The 20,201-nt window shown below is 32.4% G+C and overlaps 1 protein-coding gene across 2 annotated transcripts in view; it reads right to left on the bottom strand.

Moving 5' to 3' along the window:
- COX10 (cytochrome c oxidase assembly factor heme A:farnesyltransferase COX10) overlaps positions 1–20,201 on the bottom strand; it is a 91,354-nt gene that overhangs the window by 28,878 nt on the left and 42,275 nt on the right. For both annotated transcript variants that reach the window (XM_074225158.1, XM_074225159.1), the window contains exon 4: positions 18,484–18,608. In XM_074225158.1, coding sequence (XP_074081259.1) covers positions 18,484–18,608 — 125 coding nt within the window. The remainder of the gene's footprint in view (positions 1–18,483; positions 18,609–20,201) is intronic.

The following is a 20,201-nucleotide window of genomic DNA, read 5'->3' as shown; positions in this document are numbered from 1 at the left end:
ATATTATTCTCTATTCCTACAATTATGGCCAAGTCTTGTTTGCTATAAATTTAAAAATTACCAAAAGAACATTTGTAAAGTAGTAGAATGTTACCTGTAGCTTTTATTCTTCATAATCATATGTCTTTATACTGTCTATTGAGATTTGACAAATTCTAATGTTACCTATTAAAATATAACCTTCAATTTGGTCATCATTTTTTAGAAAGTAATCACTAAAAGCCTGATTAAAAAACTGAAATAAGATAGTTGTTTATTTGTACATTAAATATAGTCAACATTGTTCAACTCTACTGAAAATTATCAAGCAAATATAAACAAATATGAAGCAAATACAGTATTCTAGGCATTCTGTCAGATCTATAGAATAATGGATCCAAAAGTCTGAAGAATCTGGAGATGTTTACCTAGTCTAATCCCTCTATTTTATAGAAGAAAGGATCAGAGAAGTGAAGAGACTTGCCCATGTTCATATTAATATGTGACTACTGAACAAATAGATAATAAATATGGTCTAGAACTGGGTAGGAGGATAGAATCTTTTCATACTACATTTGAGAAATGTTAAAATGCTTTCAAGGACCTTAAATTCCCTGACATTACAAAAGCTCAGTATTTTAACAACAATTTCTTTCTGATGATTCATAGTATATGACTGAGAATCAGTGACATGAACTCAAATGAATGAAAATTTACTTAATTATCTAGTCCATGGGTTAGTTGAGTGGCACTAGTGGATACAGCATCGACCCTGGAGTCGGGGGGGACCTGAGTTAAAATCTGGCCTCAGTCACTTAATAATTACCTACATGCGTGACCCTGGACAAGTCACTTAAATCCTTCGCCTTGCCAAAAACCAAAAAACCCAACCAAAAACCAAAAAACAAAAAATTATCTAGCACAATGTATTCAATTCATGTATGAGGAAACCAAGGTTGAATCATATTATTACTTTAGTGTATATTAAATGGCATGAGGATGCTTACAACAGATGTAAAATTGCACAGAATGATGGTAACTCCAAGATACTAAAAAAGTAGAAGAAAGACTTCTGGCATATTGACTAGGTCTTCAATTGAAGATCTGTGCAAAACATGGCAAAAAAAAATACATTGATAAGAAAGCATAAAGTGACTGAAATCTGCACAGTAGGGAGTAAATACACCAATGAAATCACAGCTCCCTCAAAATACTGAGTAGTTAAAAAATCAAAGTTCTCTTGCTTCTGTGAGATTAAGGTGAATAGAGGCAAGCATCATAATCTAATTCCTTTTTATAAACCATATAAAACAATTTTTTTAAAAAATTCAGGTATAAATATTTATCTAGTACCTTTTCAGTATATCCTTTTCCGGAATATATTACTTTATATTTGCAAAGAACACCAAACTTATATTTAACTAGAATAATGCGTTGATCTGTTTTGCAAAAAACATAACACATTAAAACTCACTGAATGCTATTAAGGTATATATATTTCCAAACAATACATCTGAATGATCCAAAAATAGTCTATCTTTTTAAACCTATCAATCAAGCAACCTTTATCAAGTCCCTAGTACATTCTTTGCACCATGCTAAATGTGGGGGATATAAAGAAAGGCAAAAGATACAGTCTGTATGCCAGAGTAGTTCACAATCTAATAAAGAAAGGCAAAATATTTAAAAAAAAAAAAAGATGAAAAGAGGGAACCTGCAGAGTACGATGAAGATTCCAACCCTATCAGAGGAAGAGAGGGGCTTCTGGAGCAAAAGATACTAGACTAGTCATTCCAAGAGCAATATAATCCTCCTCTAATAGAATTATAATTGACAATGAACAATTATAATAGATTAATATATTTAGATTAGATTATGATTTAGTAACTATAAAGCATAATAGGCTTATTAAGAGTAACAAAAATAAAAAATAAGTTTCAAATTTGATTTTGTAAAGTCTACTGTGGATCAAAAATCAACATTTAAAGCAAACAATGAAACAAATAAAAGTTTCTACTATCCACATTTAGGCAAATCAGGGAAAATCATTAAGCAACCTGAGAACCCCCAGGAAATACACTTAATCCCAGAGGAGTTTCAGTATGCATTTCAATTGGGTTATCCCTTTCCTCTTAAGGGCACAAAACCACAACAAAACACAGAGTGACATAATATACCCACTGTGAGCACATAGACAGAAAGAATTTGCTTCTGCACCCCTGACACCTGTTGGCTTAATCATCAGCAAATGTATTACTTCTTTATATGGCAAAGAAAAGATGAGGGGATTGATTTTCAAGTCTGAAGGAAAATTTGCCCCCCCCTTTTTGCCTATTTACCCTCAATTATGTTTACTGAACCTCTAGAGATTCATGTACTTTGTTTTTTAAATAACTTAGAAAAAATAACTGAAATAAATATTACTAGAGCTTATATATATTTATATATAAATAAATGCAAGCTACAATGATTTTGATACCTAAAGTTTCTTCCAGCCTTGTATTTTTTCCTAAACACTGTCCTGGGTGCTGGAATACAAACACAATAAATGAAAAAAATTCCTATAGAAATAATTAAATGGGCTTTTCTGCTGTTAGTAGCTACCTCATGAAACTAAGAAATCCAGGGTCACTGAGAAATCTGACATAAAAATGAAATGAGTAACAGAAGCAGGAGATGCTCTCTGCAGCTACTCCAATGGATCCTAGAATGATCATCTGAATAAGTATTGACCTCAAGCTTTCCATCAGATAAAGACCTTGAATAAGTGCTCAGGCTGGAAATTGAAGTGAAGTGAAATGCCTGCTCACCAATCTTACAATGAAGCTCATATTCTAATGCTATCAACTTCCTGGAAAACTATGATAAAACTTATAGATTGTTATTTCATGTTTTAAATCTTTGAATGTATACTTAGGAGTCACACTTCAAATTTTTTTGAATGGGGGTAGGTATAAATATGTATCCCATATTTGATCTACTTTGTAAATTTGAGTTGTTTTCTAGAAGGGACTTTATTAATCCCTAAACAAGAGTCAAATTTAAGCTTTGTTAAAAGGTAGTTCTATTTTAGTTCTATAAGTTCTACTTTACATTTCACTACTTTGTATTTATTCATACTATTATTTATAAATATAGCAAATAACTTATATACTCATTATCTCTGACTTAAAAGTAAGAACTATTTCATTCTTTTAATTCCTACCCTAGAGCTTAATAAAGGCCCTTAACAGCACCTATAAATGCTTGCTGACTGACCCGTGTACAATGCAGCATCTGAGTCTAATAACATTATAAATAAAAATACCTTTGGATGACTTAAAAACTCTGATCAAGGAAAAGATCAACAGTGATTCTAGAGAACTGATAATGAAATATGATACTGATGTAGGCAATAGACCAAAGATGCTCATATAAAGTTTTTTGGAATTAAAAGACTTTTATGCCTGTCCCTTCACCCCCATAAATCAAAAACTTTCTAAACAAAAACTATTCATTGTCAAACAAAACAAATTCCTACCCTGACCATATCCAAAAATATATGATAAACATTTCTGGACATGACCAATAAAAGGATCTATTTTCCTTGACTATGTATTTGCTTTAAGGGCTTTTATTTTTCTTTTTTTTTCCAACGTGAGGAGACATAGGCATCAAGGTGGATACAAAGAAGAAGAAAGAAAGATAAAATAATCATTTAAACATTAATAAAAAAATTTTACATATTTAAAAGAAAAGCAAACTACATGTAATAAATATTCATAGTCTTATGAGCAATCTTCATCTATTATACTATATAGATGGAAATACCAAATTTATTTATATCTATATTCAAAATTTTTAAAAATTGAAATAATGGAATGGGAATGTAGAAGGGAGAAAATCCTTGATTTCCATTCACTGAAAAAAATTAATATTAAAATAAAACAAAAAGAATTTTCCTTCTATAGATTTTCACCTGGAGGACAGTTTTGAGGGCATAAATTTGGTGAAGGATGTTTGCAAAACTGTGATGAAACAAATATCCAAAGATATTATATATGTTCAACTTTCCTTCCTTAGAAGATTAGAGATAATTCCCCTCCCCCAAAACATAAACCCCTGATTAGCAGTTTTTGTGCCTCCTTCTTAACTAAATTACTATAGAAAAAGTATACTTCTCATTTTTTATCAGCATGCACTTTTAATAGGATTCTCGCTATACCTCAGTTGTGCATTTCATTATTATAGAATCTATTTTTGTGACTGAAAAAGTACTAATCATTATAAGAGAAATTTATTGGTCTTCAACTGTTCTTTTCTCCAAGTACTAATAATAACACAACTAGGAACATTTTCCCCTGGAAATCCTTCTGATTCTTCAGATTTCCTCTCCCATGCAATAGTAGCTTCCTTACCCTAGAAGTTTTTTCCAGACCTTCTCACTCTGGATCTGTATTCTGGCTTTATGACTCCTTATCTAATTGGCTGGTTCCTCCCCAAATTTTCACTTTTAAGGCACTTTGAAGATAATATCCTGTCTTTCTTCATTCTTCTTCCTGCTTTTCTCCCAACTCTCTGGACTTTATTGACTAAGCATATGCAGGTACCTCTTCCACCCCTGCTTTTCATCATCTTTTTACATGTCTGTTCCTCAATTAGAATGTAAATTCTATGAGGGCAAGAACTGCCTTTCCTTCTATTCTTTAGAATATTCCCAGTGTTTAGGACAGTGTATGGCACATGGTAGGCACTTAATAGATGCCTACAGACTCCACTTCACTATGGAATCTGCTCTATCACCAAAAAAGGAGCAGAATGACCCAAATTTTAAATTAAAAATAATGCATGTGAAGACAGCTAAAACAATATAAAATTTAGGTACCTCTCATAAAAGTCTTAAGGATGTAATAAGAAAATGACTTTAATTGCTATATAAACAAATAATGACTATCACAATGGCATACTGAATGTATTTTTTAAGTTTTATTTATTTAAGGCAATGGGGTTAAGTGACTTGCCCAAGATCACACAGCTAAGTAAGTATTAAATATCTGAGGCCAAATTTGAACACAGGTTCTCTGACTCCAGGGCCACTCCTCTATCCACTGCACCACCTAGCTGCCCTTTACTGGGTGTATTTTTAAAATATAATGCATTTTAAATATTAGAAGCTGCAAAACATGGAATAAAGGGCAGCTAGGTGGCCCAGTGGATGGTGTACTGGTCCTGGAGTCAGGAGGACCTGAGTTCAAATCTGCCCTCAGATACTTAATACTTACCTAGCTGTGTGATCTTGGGCAAGTCATTTAACCCCACTGACTTAAATAAATAAAAAAATTTTTAAAAAAAGTTACAAACCTGTTTGAACTCTACTTCAGTATTTAAAGTTTGACTTAAAATGAATGAGTTTCATACAAGTAAAATTTAAGTGAGGATGTAAAAATTATGTATACTTTAAAGATTAAAAAGTGCCCTGATGGTAAATATATTCAAAATAATATTATATAATAAAATATTTATTCATACATAAAACAAAAAATGCATCAATGAATCAGCACATAAGTCTCTTAATAATCACACAAAAAAAGGAATTTTTCTGACAATGAATTAGCATTTACTATCTCAGAGAAAATTCTCCATGAACAGCTCTGTCCCATAATAGCACTATGGCAAAATAGAATTAATGAGCTGAGTCAGATGTGGTGTCACCAATTGCCTCAAGTAGTTCTGCTCTTCACTCAATGAACAATATATTAACTAGCCATTAACCTATTATGATAAAATGATGAATTAATTATGCATTCATTGTGGTTTCAGAGACTTTGCTTAGTATGATTAGCGCTGCTGTCTTACTGACATATTTTAAAAGACTGAAAGTAAATTTGGTATCTTGCAATCGAATATGTAAGATCTGCAGTCTTCTCAAAGATTATTTAATAAACATCAATTCTAATCACATGATCTGAATCAAGTACTCACACCATTGTGATTTAGTCCTTTAAACTCATAAGTAAGTTTGCAAAAAGCTTTCCTCATTTTTATGGCATCCCCTATACAAGGGTATTTAATTATTTTTTCCCTCCACATTTTACTTTTAAAACTTGGTGATAGTAAAAACTGATTTAAAAATATTCCAGTAAAAACTGCCTTCATTACAGTAGCTACAACTACATTTTCTAAATGCTGACATTTCTCTAATGCATTTCAGCTATGTGGCCATTAAAGATTTCTTGTCATTCAGTCACTTCAGTTGTGTCCGATTCTTTGTGACTCCATTTGTTTTGTTCTGTTTTGTTTTTTTTTTTTTGGCAAAGTTACTATAGTAGTTAACTATTTCCTTTTACGCTCATTTTACAGATGAGGAAACTGAGACAAAGAGAAATTAAGTGACTTACCCAGGATGATACAGCTAATATATGTCTAAGGTCAGATTTGAATTTAAGTAAAAAAGTCTTTCTAATGCCACCTTAGCCCACCTAAAGATTTCTACATGTACAATACACATAGCCCATTCTATCTGTATCATTTCTACTGTACCATACATGCAAAATTCCATTGAAATTATTCATGATAGTCTTAAAGATTTAAGATCTTTTTATTACATTTTATTAATATGTAATAAATTATATAATATATAGTTAATTACTATATTATTTTCTAATTTTATCACTTCTTAAATACTATATTCCTAATAATTTTTCTTCCAGTATTATATAACAAAAGGTTGAGACAATTTTACTAATGATTATTTAACTTACTTGCAAAAGGTTTTATTAAGCATCTAATATGTATAAGTAAAGCACACATTTTTCATAAAAAATAAGCAAGACTATGGGAAAAGACAAAAATAAAATATTAAAGTTGTGATTACAAGGAAAGCAAACTCCTTTTTCCTTTTCCCTTATATTTCTATTTCTAAACAGTTTATAGGGTTTTTGATGCAGAAAATTCCTATAAAACAAGACATGCAGGCACAGCTAGGTGGCGCAGTGGACAGAGCACCAGCCCTGGAGTCAGGAGGACCTGAGTTCAAATGTGACCTCAGACACTTAATAATTGCCTCTCTGTGCGATCTTGGGCAAGTCATTTAACCCCATTTCCTTAAATAAAGAAAAAAAAAGAAAACTGTTTAAAATATGTGGAAGCAATGTACTAGAGAGACAGGACCATGGAAGTGTGTATCTAAAGGAATAGAAAAGCATTTATTAAGCACCTGCTCTGCTCCAAGCACTAAGCCCAGCAATAGGGATATAAATATAAGGGCAAGATAATCACTGTCCTCAGAGACCTGATATTGTATACACTGGAGCTGGAGTCTGGGGACAGAATTTTGGTGTGAGTAATGGCAGGCCAAGGAAAGTAGAAAGGCAAGGGCACAATTGCCAAACACTGACGGGGGCTAACTTAAGAGGGTAGGTCACACAAGAGGATATGAGCAGGGAGTAAAGGGAAGCGTGGCTGAATGGCCAGCTTCAGCAATATTAAATGTGTTTTGAAGGCATTCAATCAGGACAATAGGGTGGTACAGCTTATGTGATTTAGAGAAATATGTTTTGTGGGAGGTTGTGTCTCTGCTGTGACTAAAAAAATACATCTTTCTTCATATAAAAACTTGGCTCAGCTAGGTGGTATGATGGATAGAGTATCAGGCCTAGAGTCAGGAGGACCTAAGTTCAAATTTGGCCTCAGAGAGTTGACACTTGGTATCTGTGTGACCCTAGGCAAGTCACTTAATCCTGATTATCTCACATTCAGAGATATCGATCAGGATGACTGGAGATGGTCAAGGTGGAGAAAGTTAGGCTGGTGAGACACAGCACCACCTCACTCAACTCCAATTTGCACATCATAGCATCACCTCTCTTATATCATGATTTTCTTCGAGAATGAAGTACAAACATCAATAATATTATGCAAGTACATGTATGTATGCATGTATATCTGTATTTGGTATATACTGGCAGGAGGCAGCTAAGTGGTTCTATAGATAGAATGTTGGTCCTGGAGATAGGAAGATCTGAGTTCATATCTATCCTCAAACTGGCTACATATGTGACTCTGGGCAAATCATATAATTTCTGTCTGCTTCAGTTCATTCACCAATATTAAGCTGCTCTGCTAACTTCATCAGTGATATGGAGAAACAAAGTATAGTTACAAATGTTTCATAATACTGTCTGTGAAACACATAATTCATAATCTTTTATCAGACTTAATAATTAAGAAACAAGGAGCTTTTGTAACTTTAGTTGATTTTGTGAATTCTAATTTTAAGGTATTTTTAATGTTTTGAAGCAACAGATTGCCAAATTCTGAATTCAGAAAAGAACCAAGGACTGACTGAAGTACAAATTTATGAATTAGAAGGCTTACTAAAATTTTGGTAGAAATGGGATGTGGAAAAAAAAAGAGCATTATGTAACTACCTACAGCTGTTATTTTAAAGCAGAATTAAAAAATTCAAATGAAGAGGAACGACTAGTTTCACACCTGGATATTACTACTAAGATAGCATAACAGGAAAAAGGGAAATTACTGAATTGAAAGGAAAAAACATCTAGTTCAGAACTTCATATGGTTTAACTTAAAACTGACTGCTTGAAAATATACGTCTTGAACTTAAATTGCAGGCACCTGTTGTGTCCCAATTAGTGGCATTTATACCCTTCTGAAAAGTATGAGGACATTATACATATAAAACCATGCTGACTACATTTCACACGCTTTTTTTTCTGAACAAAGTGGATTTATTCATCAATTTCAGTTACTTTGGGATGCATAATTATATTACTACTACTAGAAATCACAAAAATAATATGACAAAAATGTTTTTGATCACAAACTAGATTCACTAATTAATTTCCCTTTTTAATCTTAAAAATTGCCTGAAAATGTTAACTTTTTTAAATCATTCATGCCCCGCAAAAATAAAATTTTAATTACTATATTTTAATTATTCAATGTTGGTAATGTCATCTGGGCAATTCAATTTTATTAAAGTTTTTAAAACTAAGCATTAGTGTTGTTTAAAAATATTTGTGCTCAGGGTGGCTAGGTGGCATAGTGGATAAAGCACTGGCCTTGGAGTCAGGAGTCAGGAGTACCTGGGTTCAAATCCAGTCTCAGACACTTAATAATTACCTAGCTGTGTGGCCTTGGGCAAGCCACTTAACCCCATTTGCCTTGCAAAAACCTAAAAAAAAATTTTGTGCTTTACCATTCTTATTTTTTTTAAAGTGGACTGTTTTTACCTGAAGTTTTTAAAAGAAACTTTTCTGGGAAAAAAAAAAATCACTTCATAAATGTTTGTAATCATTTATGAAAATTTCTTATTTCCTCCTTATATTGTCTTTATATTGGTTTGTTTGTTGCAGGTCTGACTGTTTGCCAACTTCTTTCCTGACTTAGGCAGACTACATGCACAAAAAAGTCTGCAATAAGGTTCAACTTAAGGAGTCAAGTTCTTTTGTTGATTAGAAGAGTGGACCCTTGAGGGGGTTATAAGGCTTGTGTTCAAACCTCAACTACAACATTTCGTACTTATTGATCATACTGCTTCACAATATTTATTCTATTTATCTTACATATTTATTGAAAAGAAAGTATCAAATAAGTGTGATTAAAATAGTGATGTTAACAGAACTGCAAATGTATATTCTCCTTTTAGGCTTAAATTTCCTTTTCCCCTATCTCTATTACTTTTTAGTAATGAAAAGTATTAAAATATTGTTTTACATAATTAAATATACTTTTTTCACAGTTGAAGTACATGAATGACCAATGAAAGATTATTGAATATTTTAAAGTATTAGACAACTACTAAAAGATAAATTGAAGCAGACAGGTCATGCATTAACTGTCTGAGAATCTCTTGGAACTGACAATTATTGCCAATAGCACCAGCAATAGCAGAATTAAAGGCAAAGGCTGAGAACAAAGAGCAATGGTTAAAAGTAAGGGAGTAGTCTACAGCACTGGCAACAAACTGGAATAGTAAGGATCACTGCTGGTTGTAAACTGAAATGGAGAAACACAAATTAACATTATCTATGCTGTATTGTATTTTGTTTTGTTAAAATTTCTTAATTACATTTTAATCTGGTTCACACTATGTTTGGGAATTTTGGGGGGCTGTATGCCATGAGTTTAACACCTTCAGTGAGACCCAGGATAGGGTTGGAAAAGCAGTAATCAAGATCATTTTAAACAAGTCCAGATGGGAGTAATATCTAGATTCTGAAAATATGGATAATATCATGGGAAAGAGGGAAGGGAAGGGAAGGAGAAAGAGGAGGGAAAAAGCAAAAGAGAAAAATAATATAATGATTGGAAAGATAATTTATTTAACCTTTACTTATCAAGGAATTGGAGAGAATCTCTAAGGATATTTTCAACATCTAAATTCTATGAAGCAGAGAAATGAGTGCAGTGCTCCCAAAATACAATGGATTTGTATCTTGCTAATTTTGCTTTCTAGCTATTAGAAGCATTTTCTTCTAATACAATCTACTGCTTTATATGGGGGTGGGGGTTGGGGGGGAGGGGAGCTTGGTGGTGCATTGACAGATCTCCAGACCTGGAGTTGAGTTTAAATATGGCTTCAGATAGTGCAGAACTAAGTGGCTCTGGGCAAATCATTTTACAGTCATTTGCCTCATTTTCATGTGTAAAATGAGGATAACAGTACTTACCTCACAGGGCTGCTGTGAGGATAAATGAATTAGCATCTAGAAAATGTTCAGCACACTGCCTGGCACATACTAGAAAACTATAACACTCAATGTGAAGAGACCATCAGCACATTTGGTGGAATATTTGTGAAGAATTTAAGGGACATGGCCTAGCCAAAAAATGAGCTTTGAACCTGCAGCACAAGAAAGAGTATTAAGATCATATATTCATGGGGAAAAAAAGTAGTATTTCGAATTCTTTTGTATTTCATAGAATAAGAAAACAGTGTTGGAAAGCACCTTAGGGAGCAAATTTCATTCAAATCCTTATCTCATAGATGAGGAATTGAGATTTAAAGAGGTTTAGAGACAACATCACCTAGCTAAGAAGAGTTTGGAATTGAAAACAGATCCTCTGCCCTTTATGATACAACACTGCCTGCCTATAATATTACCAAGAATTACCAGTGTTTGCAATTATTGTTGTCATTTTCTGTACTATCCTACAAACTTTTAAAACATTATATAATTGTTATTTATTGAATTGCATTTCAAAGACTATAATGAAAAGGATATATTCAACACCAAAAGATCCTACCAGTCATAAAGAAATTATTTGAATATTTTGGTAACTATGTAGCAGTTTGAACTATTTTTTAGTATATCAATAGCAAATTCATTAAATCATTGAAAGTAAAAATTCATTGGGGTGGCTAGGTGGCACCGTGGGTAGGGCACCAGCCCTGGAGTCAGGAGGACCTGAGTTCAAATCCGGTCTCAGACACTTAATAATTACCTAGCTATGTGGCTCTGGGCAAGCCACTTAACCCCATTGCCTTGCAAAAACTAAAAAAAAAGTAAAAATTCATTAATTATCTAACATATTCACATACATACTGTTCACAGTATATATATATATATATATATATATATATATATATACATATATACACACACACATATACATACATATATATGTGTATATATTTTACACTCATACACACACGTGCACGCATGCATGCGCACATTCACTCACAAACACAACCCTAGAAGAAAATTGTTACTCAATAACCTTATTTCAGTTTGAGCAGTTAAAAACTTCTTTAGAGTAATGTAACTTATTTCCCCATCTTTGAAAAAAGACCTGAAACAATTTTTTTGTCTTTTTAATTCCCTTTAATAAAAACCATACCAGGAGTTTATTTGTACACAATGTTAAATGAAATAATTTCAAAGTAAATATAAACCTTAATGAAAATATGCAGTTATTAAATTATTATGATGGGACAGAGAGAAGTAAGAGAATTAAAATAGCTTTAGATATGAAAAAGATCGATACAGAAGGGTATAAAATATAAATTAACTTTCTGATCTGTTGGGTTGACAGATGTTTGACAACTGCAAAATGGAAAACTAATCTTAGCTAACAGTGTATAAATGATATTAAGCTCAAAATTTTCACATGATATAATATATACCTTAGCAACTTCACAAGGGAATAGTAGATGAATGCAAACTGGAATTTTTATTGTCTTTGAAGGTGCTGTTGTTAAATGGATTTAAATTTCATGAAGTGTCAGGTGTTACTTTATTGAAATTAATAGCCCTTTCTCAATATAATGCCAAAAGTAAAGAGAAATAGTTGAAAATACATTTATAACTTCCAAGTATTTCTTGAAATTACCTTTTAAGAATTAAGATACAAAGAGGGTAAATTACTTGCCAAAAGTCACAGGGCTATTAGGTATCTGAGGCAGCATTCAAACCTGGATCGTACAGACCCTAAATCCAGGAATCAAATATACAATGCTATCCCTCAAACTCCACAGGAGAAAATTTGTCTTTCTAATTACTTTGATCATCAAAGGAAACAGATTAGACAAGTAACTTTTTTAAAAAAGAAACCTGAAGATGGATTAATCAAAACCTCAATTGCCAAAATAGAAATTCTGCAAATCAAAGAAGAAATAAACAAAATCAAGAAAGAAAAATAAAAGCATTAAACTAATATTATTAGAGGTTGAACTGGGGTAGGGAACTAATAAAACAGATAAATAGAACCTTGAAAATAAGAGGGAAAGCAACTTGACAAATGCAAATAAAGGAAATTGTTAAAATATTTTTCCAATTATATGGCAAAATTAATTATTCAAATGAAGTAGATGAAAATTTAAAAAAACTTACAATACACAGATTAAGAGAACAAGAGAAAATTTAAATAAATGTCCCAAAAACAGAAAAAGAAATTGAACAGGAAGAAATGAACTTCCAAAGTGGACAGAGGCAAGGAAAAGCTTTAATCCCAAATAGATTTATAACAAATTGTGTTTAAAGGTACCATCAATAAGAAATCGGTATCAGTACTTACACATATTTATCTCACCCTATAGCATGTAAATATTTAAAAGGAAAAGTTAATCAAATTGTAAGGAGAAATAGACAGTCAAGTTATAATAATGGGGTTTCTATATACTACTACCCCTTTTAAACCTGGACATATCTAACAAAATTTTCAAAAAATTAAAAAATAAGCACCTAAATGGAACTTTAGAAAATTGGACAGAAGTTAGATCTCTGTTTATTACTGAATACATAAAGAAAGACATTTATATATTTTTCAGCCATGCAAATGCAAAATTGATCACAAATTAGGAAATGAAAACCTCATAAATTTAGAAAAGCAGAAATACTAAATATATCCTTTCCTGACCACATATACACTTCCTAACCTCTGTCCTTGCCCCAGGGTTTTCCCCAGGAAGTCCTGTTTCAGCCCAGATTTATGGTCCCCACCTCTGAACTCTTTTCTCTACAGACACCTCCCAAGAAACTCTGTATCAGTCTGGAATCTTGGAATCTCTGCTCTCTTTCTTCCACTGCCTTTTAGCCAGTACTTGCATCAGTCCCAAATCCAGGCAACCTGTCTCTCAGTCTTCATTATTACTCCAAGACTTTGTCTAGCAAACTGGAAGTCTTTCTAAGATCATATCCACCTGGAATTGCCAATTCCTGCTTCCTGTCTAGACTTCCTGAGACCTTCATCTGCTACTGTGTGCTGTGACACAAGGCTCCTGGGCCTCACATGACACAACCACCTGCCAAAAAGTTGAGCCTTGAGGGAGAGCCTTTCACAATAAGTTCAATTTCTGACTAACAGTTTTTCTCCACCCTAACTTCTGCCTTCTACTAGAACATTTCAACAAACATAATAATCCTCTATTGAATATCAGAATTTCCCAGTTCCTCAATCAAGACCAGATGATCTGATCTGAATCTAGGACCAATTTAAGAGTCTTCTTTTCACAGAATCACAAAATTTCTGGCTTGAAAAATACTCCATCTAGTTAACTTTATGTCTAAAAAAATACCAAATAAGTAATTACTACTATTTTCCAAGAGGACCTCTAGTGAAAGGTTTGAAAACTCTTAGAACTAATTATGTAACAAGTTATGGCTTGTTTAAATGCATTAACAGTGTATAAATAAATTACCTTTAATATATAATTTAAATTACATTTAAATCATCAGGACAATTTTTAAATTAACCAAGAAGAGTCCATTTAAAATATGTCAAGATTCAATTTCATTGTTTTTTTAGTTTAAAAAAGACATCTGGGGGTGGCTAGGTGGCACAGTGGATAGAGCACTGGCCTTGGAGTCAGGAGTACCTGGGTTCAAATCCGACCTCAGACACTTAATAATTACCTAGCCGTGTGGCCTTGGGCAAGCCACTTAACCCCATTTGCCTTGCAAAAACCTAAAAAAAAAAGACATCTGTATTGCTTGGTATATAAATATTGGATGCAGAGTCAGGAACCTTTATGTTACATTATTGTTTATAATAACTTATATATAATTATTACATTATTATTATTATTGTTGTTACTATTATTATTGTTACATAGTCTTCTACTATCTAGTAAGGTCATAATCTCTCTAGGAATCAGTTTTCTCATCTAAAAAATGAGAAAATTATCTTCATGATCCCACTATGTTTTATGATTTTATTAATGTACTAGAAAAGATCTAAAGGTTTTAAGTATGGTAAATTCAATGAGGCAACAGTGTGAAACAAAAAAGGCCACATGAATTAAAAGGCTGCTTTTCATAACATCTTGCTAGGATCTGTCCTGGTCAGATCATATATGAAATGTGTTTAGTTCTGGGATGTCATTTTAGGAAGGTCATTTAGGAAAGTAATCAGTATAGGGAAGCCTCATTAGCAAAAGACCTTGACTGAATTCATGCTACATGATGACTGATTAAAGGAACTAGGAATTTAGATCTAGGGACAGGGGTAAAAGGGAACAACATAATAGCTGTTTTCAAGGGCAGTCTCATAAGAGATTAGAACAAGGTTATACCAGAAGCAATGGGTGGAAACTGCAAAGAGGCAGATTTAAAGAAGTAAAGACAAACTTCCTAACGATCCGAACTTTTCAAAAGTAAAATGGGGTACCTTAGAAGCCTATAGAGTATTCCAATCAAGAAAACATTAAATGATCACTAGCTGAAATATGAGGGAATTTTTCAAGGGAAATTAGAAAGAATTTTTGTTCAGTATAGGTAGGATTAAATGTTTTCCCTCAACTATGTCCCTTTTTAACTCTCAAATGAATAAAATTTCCCCCCATCACTCAAGGCAAAAGACTAATTTTTAGAACACACACACACACACACACATACACACACACACATACACACACACACAAACATATATATATGTTTTATATATATGTACATATATTCATTCCAACTTAATACAGTAATTATTTTTCTGAATTAGATGTATCTACATTAAACTGAAAAAAAAATCTATACAATTCATTGAAGTAGACATGAGATCAGCAGGAGGCAAAACATCTCTAATCTATGACCACAGATTGTTGGAGATTATTTTTCCCAAATTACCTTGGCAGATAACCATTCTTAAAGATAATGCACATCAAAATGATTGTGGACCACCTTAAATTTTCTAAACTAGGAAAGATAATGGAAAAATAGAAAAATCCAACATTGGCAGGATTGAAGAAAACAAGCACAATATCATACTGTAAGTGAAGTTGTGAACTGGGGTGATCTTTTCAGAAAACAATCTGACAATATAAAATGCAATATAACATGACAATATAAAATCAAGTGATGTTACCATCTAGTTTATATTTGAAAGATTTTTTTAAAACTCTCTGTGAACAAAAGACAGTCAAAGGTGTAGCTCATTAGCATCACTAAAAACAAAGGAAATAGTCTTTAATTTCAATAATCAGAGAATGCTTTAAAATGTGGTTTATCAATATAATTTAAGGATTTTAATATTGATTGTAGGGAAGGGTTTTTTCTATATAACACAAGTGAATCATAATCATTCAAAGTTATTCTGTGATAATCTCTTAAAGTAGAGCTTTAAAATATATTCATTTTATTTTCTGAGAATACTCAAGCAAATATTCTGTACAATTTTAATATTATAACACAAATTAATAATATTTGCCATGATTGAAAATGTGATATCAAGTGGAAGGTTTCAGAAAGAAGTCCTTAAATAATGTTTTACATCAGTTAATTCTCTTTTTAAGACTGTTAATTTCAAAATCTTTTAAATTTTATTTTAGCAAACCTATTTATTTTATATTTACATCAGGAAATCTTTACTAATTTTGTACCTTTGTCTATTTCTTATCCCTAAGAAAGAAACTTGGATCCTAGAGGTAATCTAGTTCAACCACCCATACAAAATAAAACTCAACTTTACAATATCTTGTGATAAGGGCAAAAGCCTTTTTTTCTGTCCGAAGGTATTTCTAAGGTCCTTAAGGCTCACTTGCAGCAACTAATCAAAAATAAATTTACTAAGTATTTAGTACTGGTAAAACATTGTGATTAGTGCTAGGGAAATAAAAATGGAAATAAAACACTCCCTATCCTAGAGGAGCTTCCATTTTAAAGAGACAGAAATGCATGTATATTATATGTGTATATTTCATATGTGTGTATAAAACATAGCAGTATATGTAATAACAGATTATATAATGCAATGTACATATATGTGCATGGAGATGCATATGTACATGCTACGTGTGCATATGTCATTACATGCAATGATTCACTTTATGACACATATATCTATACATGTTTTTATTTACATACACACATACACATAGAGAATATATCAAAATTAATCCAAGTCAGTTTTTGAAGGAAATATATTTGCTCCTGGGGTGATGAGAAAAGGCTTTATGTTGAAGAAAACCAGGAATTTTAAGAGGTGGAGTTGAGGAGGCAAAGAATTCTAGGCTGAAGAACAGTCCAAATAGATACATGGAGAACAGAGATGCTAAGTGTGCAGAACAGTAAGTAGACCAGAATGGTTAGATTGTAGAATATATGAGGAGTATAAGATGTAGAAAGACTGGAAAGAAAGGAATAGGTCTGTTCTTCCTTTTCAGCTAAAATCTCCCTCCCCTTTTCTGGAAACTTCCATGTCCAAAGTTTGTACAACTTAAGTCTTGTTAGCCAATCATTACTGTCTTCCTATCCATGACATCAAAGATGAGAAACCAATTGGATATGTTTGAGCCCATAAAATTCTTGTTCTTTTGTCTACCCTGCTTAGCTGTCATGTTGTGGAGAAAGAGACTAAGGATCCAGGTGTTCCATATATCAACTTAGAAAAGAAATGAAAGTTTGGTAAAAACTGGGTATGCAAAATACCTTCTTTGGTTCACTACCATCTATTAACCAAATTTGTTGTTTGCTAACAGTGCAAACCTAATTTTTGTATATATGACTTTAAAGGAACTTGACAAAGGATACATTGTATCTTTGATTTGATATCAGTGGCATAGATAAAAAGATGGAGAGCTAATTATCTTATGCTAGAATTGAGGTTAGAGTTGAGGATAAATGGTCAAAGGAGCAGTTTCCATGTGAAGAAATCAAAGCTATATACATATATATATATATATATATATATATATATATATATATATATATATATATGGAGAGAGAGAGAGAGAGACATATGAAAAATATTCTAAATCATGATTGACTATAGAAATGAAAACAACTCTGAGGCGTTACTTCCCAGTAGTTTGTTGAGGACTTAAATACCAAGAAAAGAGTGCAAGAAACATAGAGAAAACAATTAGAAACAAAAACTAAGATAGTCTTGGAATAGAGAGTGAGGCTGCAAATCCAATTTTTTCCCCAAGAGGTCATTTAAGGTAAATAATGCAGGGGAAGGCCAGAATCAGATGCTGAGATCTAATCTATTCATAAACTTTTCCCCATTAGAATGGTTTCACATCTAGGATTTTCTTATTTTCAATTTTAAAAATTCAAAAAAAACACAAGATAAACTTTATATTTCAAAACTGAAAGGATTATTTTGATTTAAGAGTGAATTCATTAACAAGTTCCAAAATCAGGATTTTAAATGATCAGACTTGTTTTTGGCTTCAACACAATTCTAATTGCCCATTACACTATAGTTACTAATTTCTTAGATGACCAAAAAGTACTTTCTTAATGAATTTAACACTATTTTTATGAATCAAACAGGTATGAGAATAAAACACTAACACAAATCAAGAAAATGAAATTTAAGTGTCTAAGTGATTACTTAAGACACCCATAAACATCATTTCTACTATGATTGTGATTATAAACTATATTAAAGAGAAAAATCGTATTGCTATTTTTCTCACACATATGCTTATGCCTATTTATTACTATAAACTCAATCTCCTCCCTATTCTTTCAGAAAATACATCTGTTTCTACATCACTCACCTCTATCTAAAGTTAAAAGACATTGAGACACTTACAAACCAAATAAAAGGTAACATACTAACCTGATTAATGGAGTTAGCTGCACAAGATGCCAGGCCTGTTCCAACAGAGGCAAGCAGGAAACAGTTTAAGTCGAAAGGTACTGGAGCCAATGCAAATCCAGCTGAAGCTGTACTTACGACTAAAGCTGCAACACAAAAATAAAAAGAGGACCTAGTATCATTGCTAAAGCAAATTCCCAAACCTAAAGGCACCAGCACAAGGAAAAAAAATTAATTCTTAAATACTATTATTAAATGCTAATTTTTTTAAATGCACAGAAAAGTTGGAGGTTTGAGTTTATTCTGCCAACAAATATTAAGCATTTACATAGTGGTTCTCAATGGGTATGCTTCCCTAGCTATGCCACAAAATTCCCCATTCCCTTAGACTTCTACACTACCCAGTCCTTGCTTTTTGCTGAAGTTTTTAGTCTTTTTAACCTACATATTGGTTCTTCCTCAAATAACTTAATATTCCCATTCCTCAATCTACTTTAGTCCCATGACCTAATACTAAACCAAGTGTTGGTAACTTCCAAGTTCATTTACTCTGAAATTCTTTCATCTGGTATTAGCTTTAATCATTTTAACTTTTTGTCTACCTTATAACCTGAACCCCACTGGTCATTATCCACTCAATATAACTCTCAGTTCTTTCCCAGGCAGGATACCACCCTATATCAGCTAAATTTTCATTTCTTCTCAATCTGGATTGCTTGGAATCAATACACTTCTACCCAGCCGTCTATGCTCAAATTCCCCTATTTCTCTTTTGACTGATCATACCTGGTTCCAATACAAATTTTGAGCTATTCTCATTACTAGGATGCCTTTACTCCGGAGAAAATCACAGAACAGTGTTGAATGGGTGTGCTGCAAATTTGTTACCTGATCTCAATGGGGGCCCTCCAGGAACAAAGTTGTCCTTTTAAACTCTCCCATTCACTATCCCACTCACAGAAGTTATTCCAAACATTTTCATGCATCCTCAACCCTTCCAGGGAATATCCACACAACCACATTCTCAGTTGAGAAAAACATACTATTTGACTGAAAAAATGGAAACTCTTTAATGAAAAATTACTTTTTCTGTCCTCATCTCACATCACTCAGACATCTTGTCCCACTACTTCTCCTTAATCCATTTCTCTGGCACTTCTCCTTGACAAGGCAAAAATTCTAAATGCAAACTTAATCCAATCCCATTTTCTACAGCAAAATAGCTCCATCTATTTTGGGATCTTTGATTTCTCCATATCTACTAGCTTGTTTTCTGTACACTATAATCATGTCACTATCTCTAAAAAAATTTCCCTCAAATTTACTTTTTTCTTCTTAAAAAATAGTTTTGTATTTTACTTTTACCAATTGCATATAAAAACAATTTAACACTGTTTTTTTTTAAAAAAGATTTTGAGTTCTAAATTATCTTCCTACCTCCCCTTCCTATTCTCTCCTTGAACAGGCAAGCAATTGAATATAGAATATATACATGCAGTTATTGAAAAAAAATAGCTATGTATTAGCTATGTTCCAAAAAGTAAAATAAAAGTTTAAGAAAAAGTATGTTTAGATCTCCTTCAGACTCTATTAATTCTTTCTCTGGAGATGGATAGCATTTTTCAACTTAAATCCTTCAGAATTTCTTGGATCACAGTTTTCTGAGAATAAACTAAATCCTTCACAGTTGATCATTATACAATATTGTGGTTACTATGCACAATATTTTCCTGATTCTG

This window comes from Macrotis lagotis, chromosome 2 (genome assembly GCF_037893015.1).
Source record: "Macrotis lagotis isolate mMagLag1 chromosome 2, bilby.v1.9.chrom.fasta, whole genome shotgun sequence".
NCBI lineage: Eukaryota > Metazoa > Chordata > Mammalia > Peramelemorphia > Peramelidae > Macrotis > Macrotis lagotis.
Note: the sequence above shows the minus strand (reverse complement) of the source record. Positions and strands in the feature narration are given on the sequence as shown.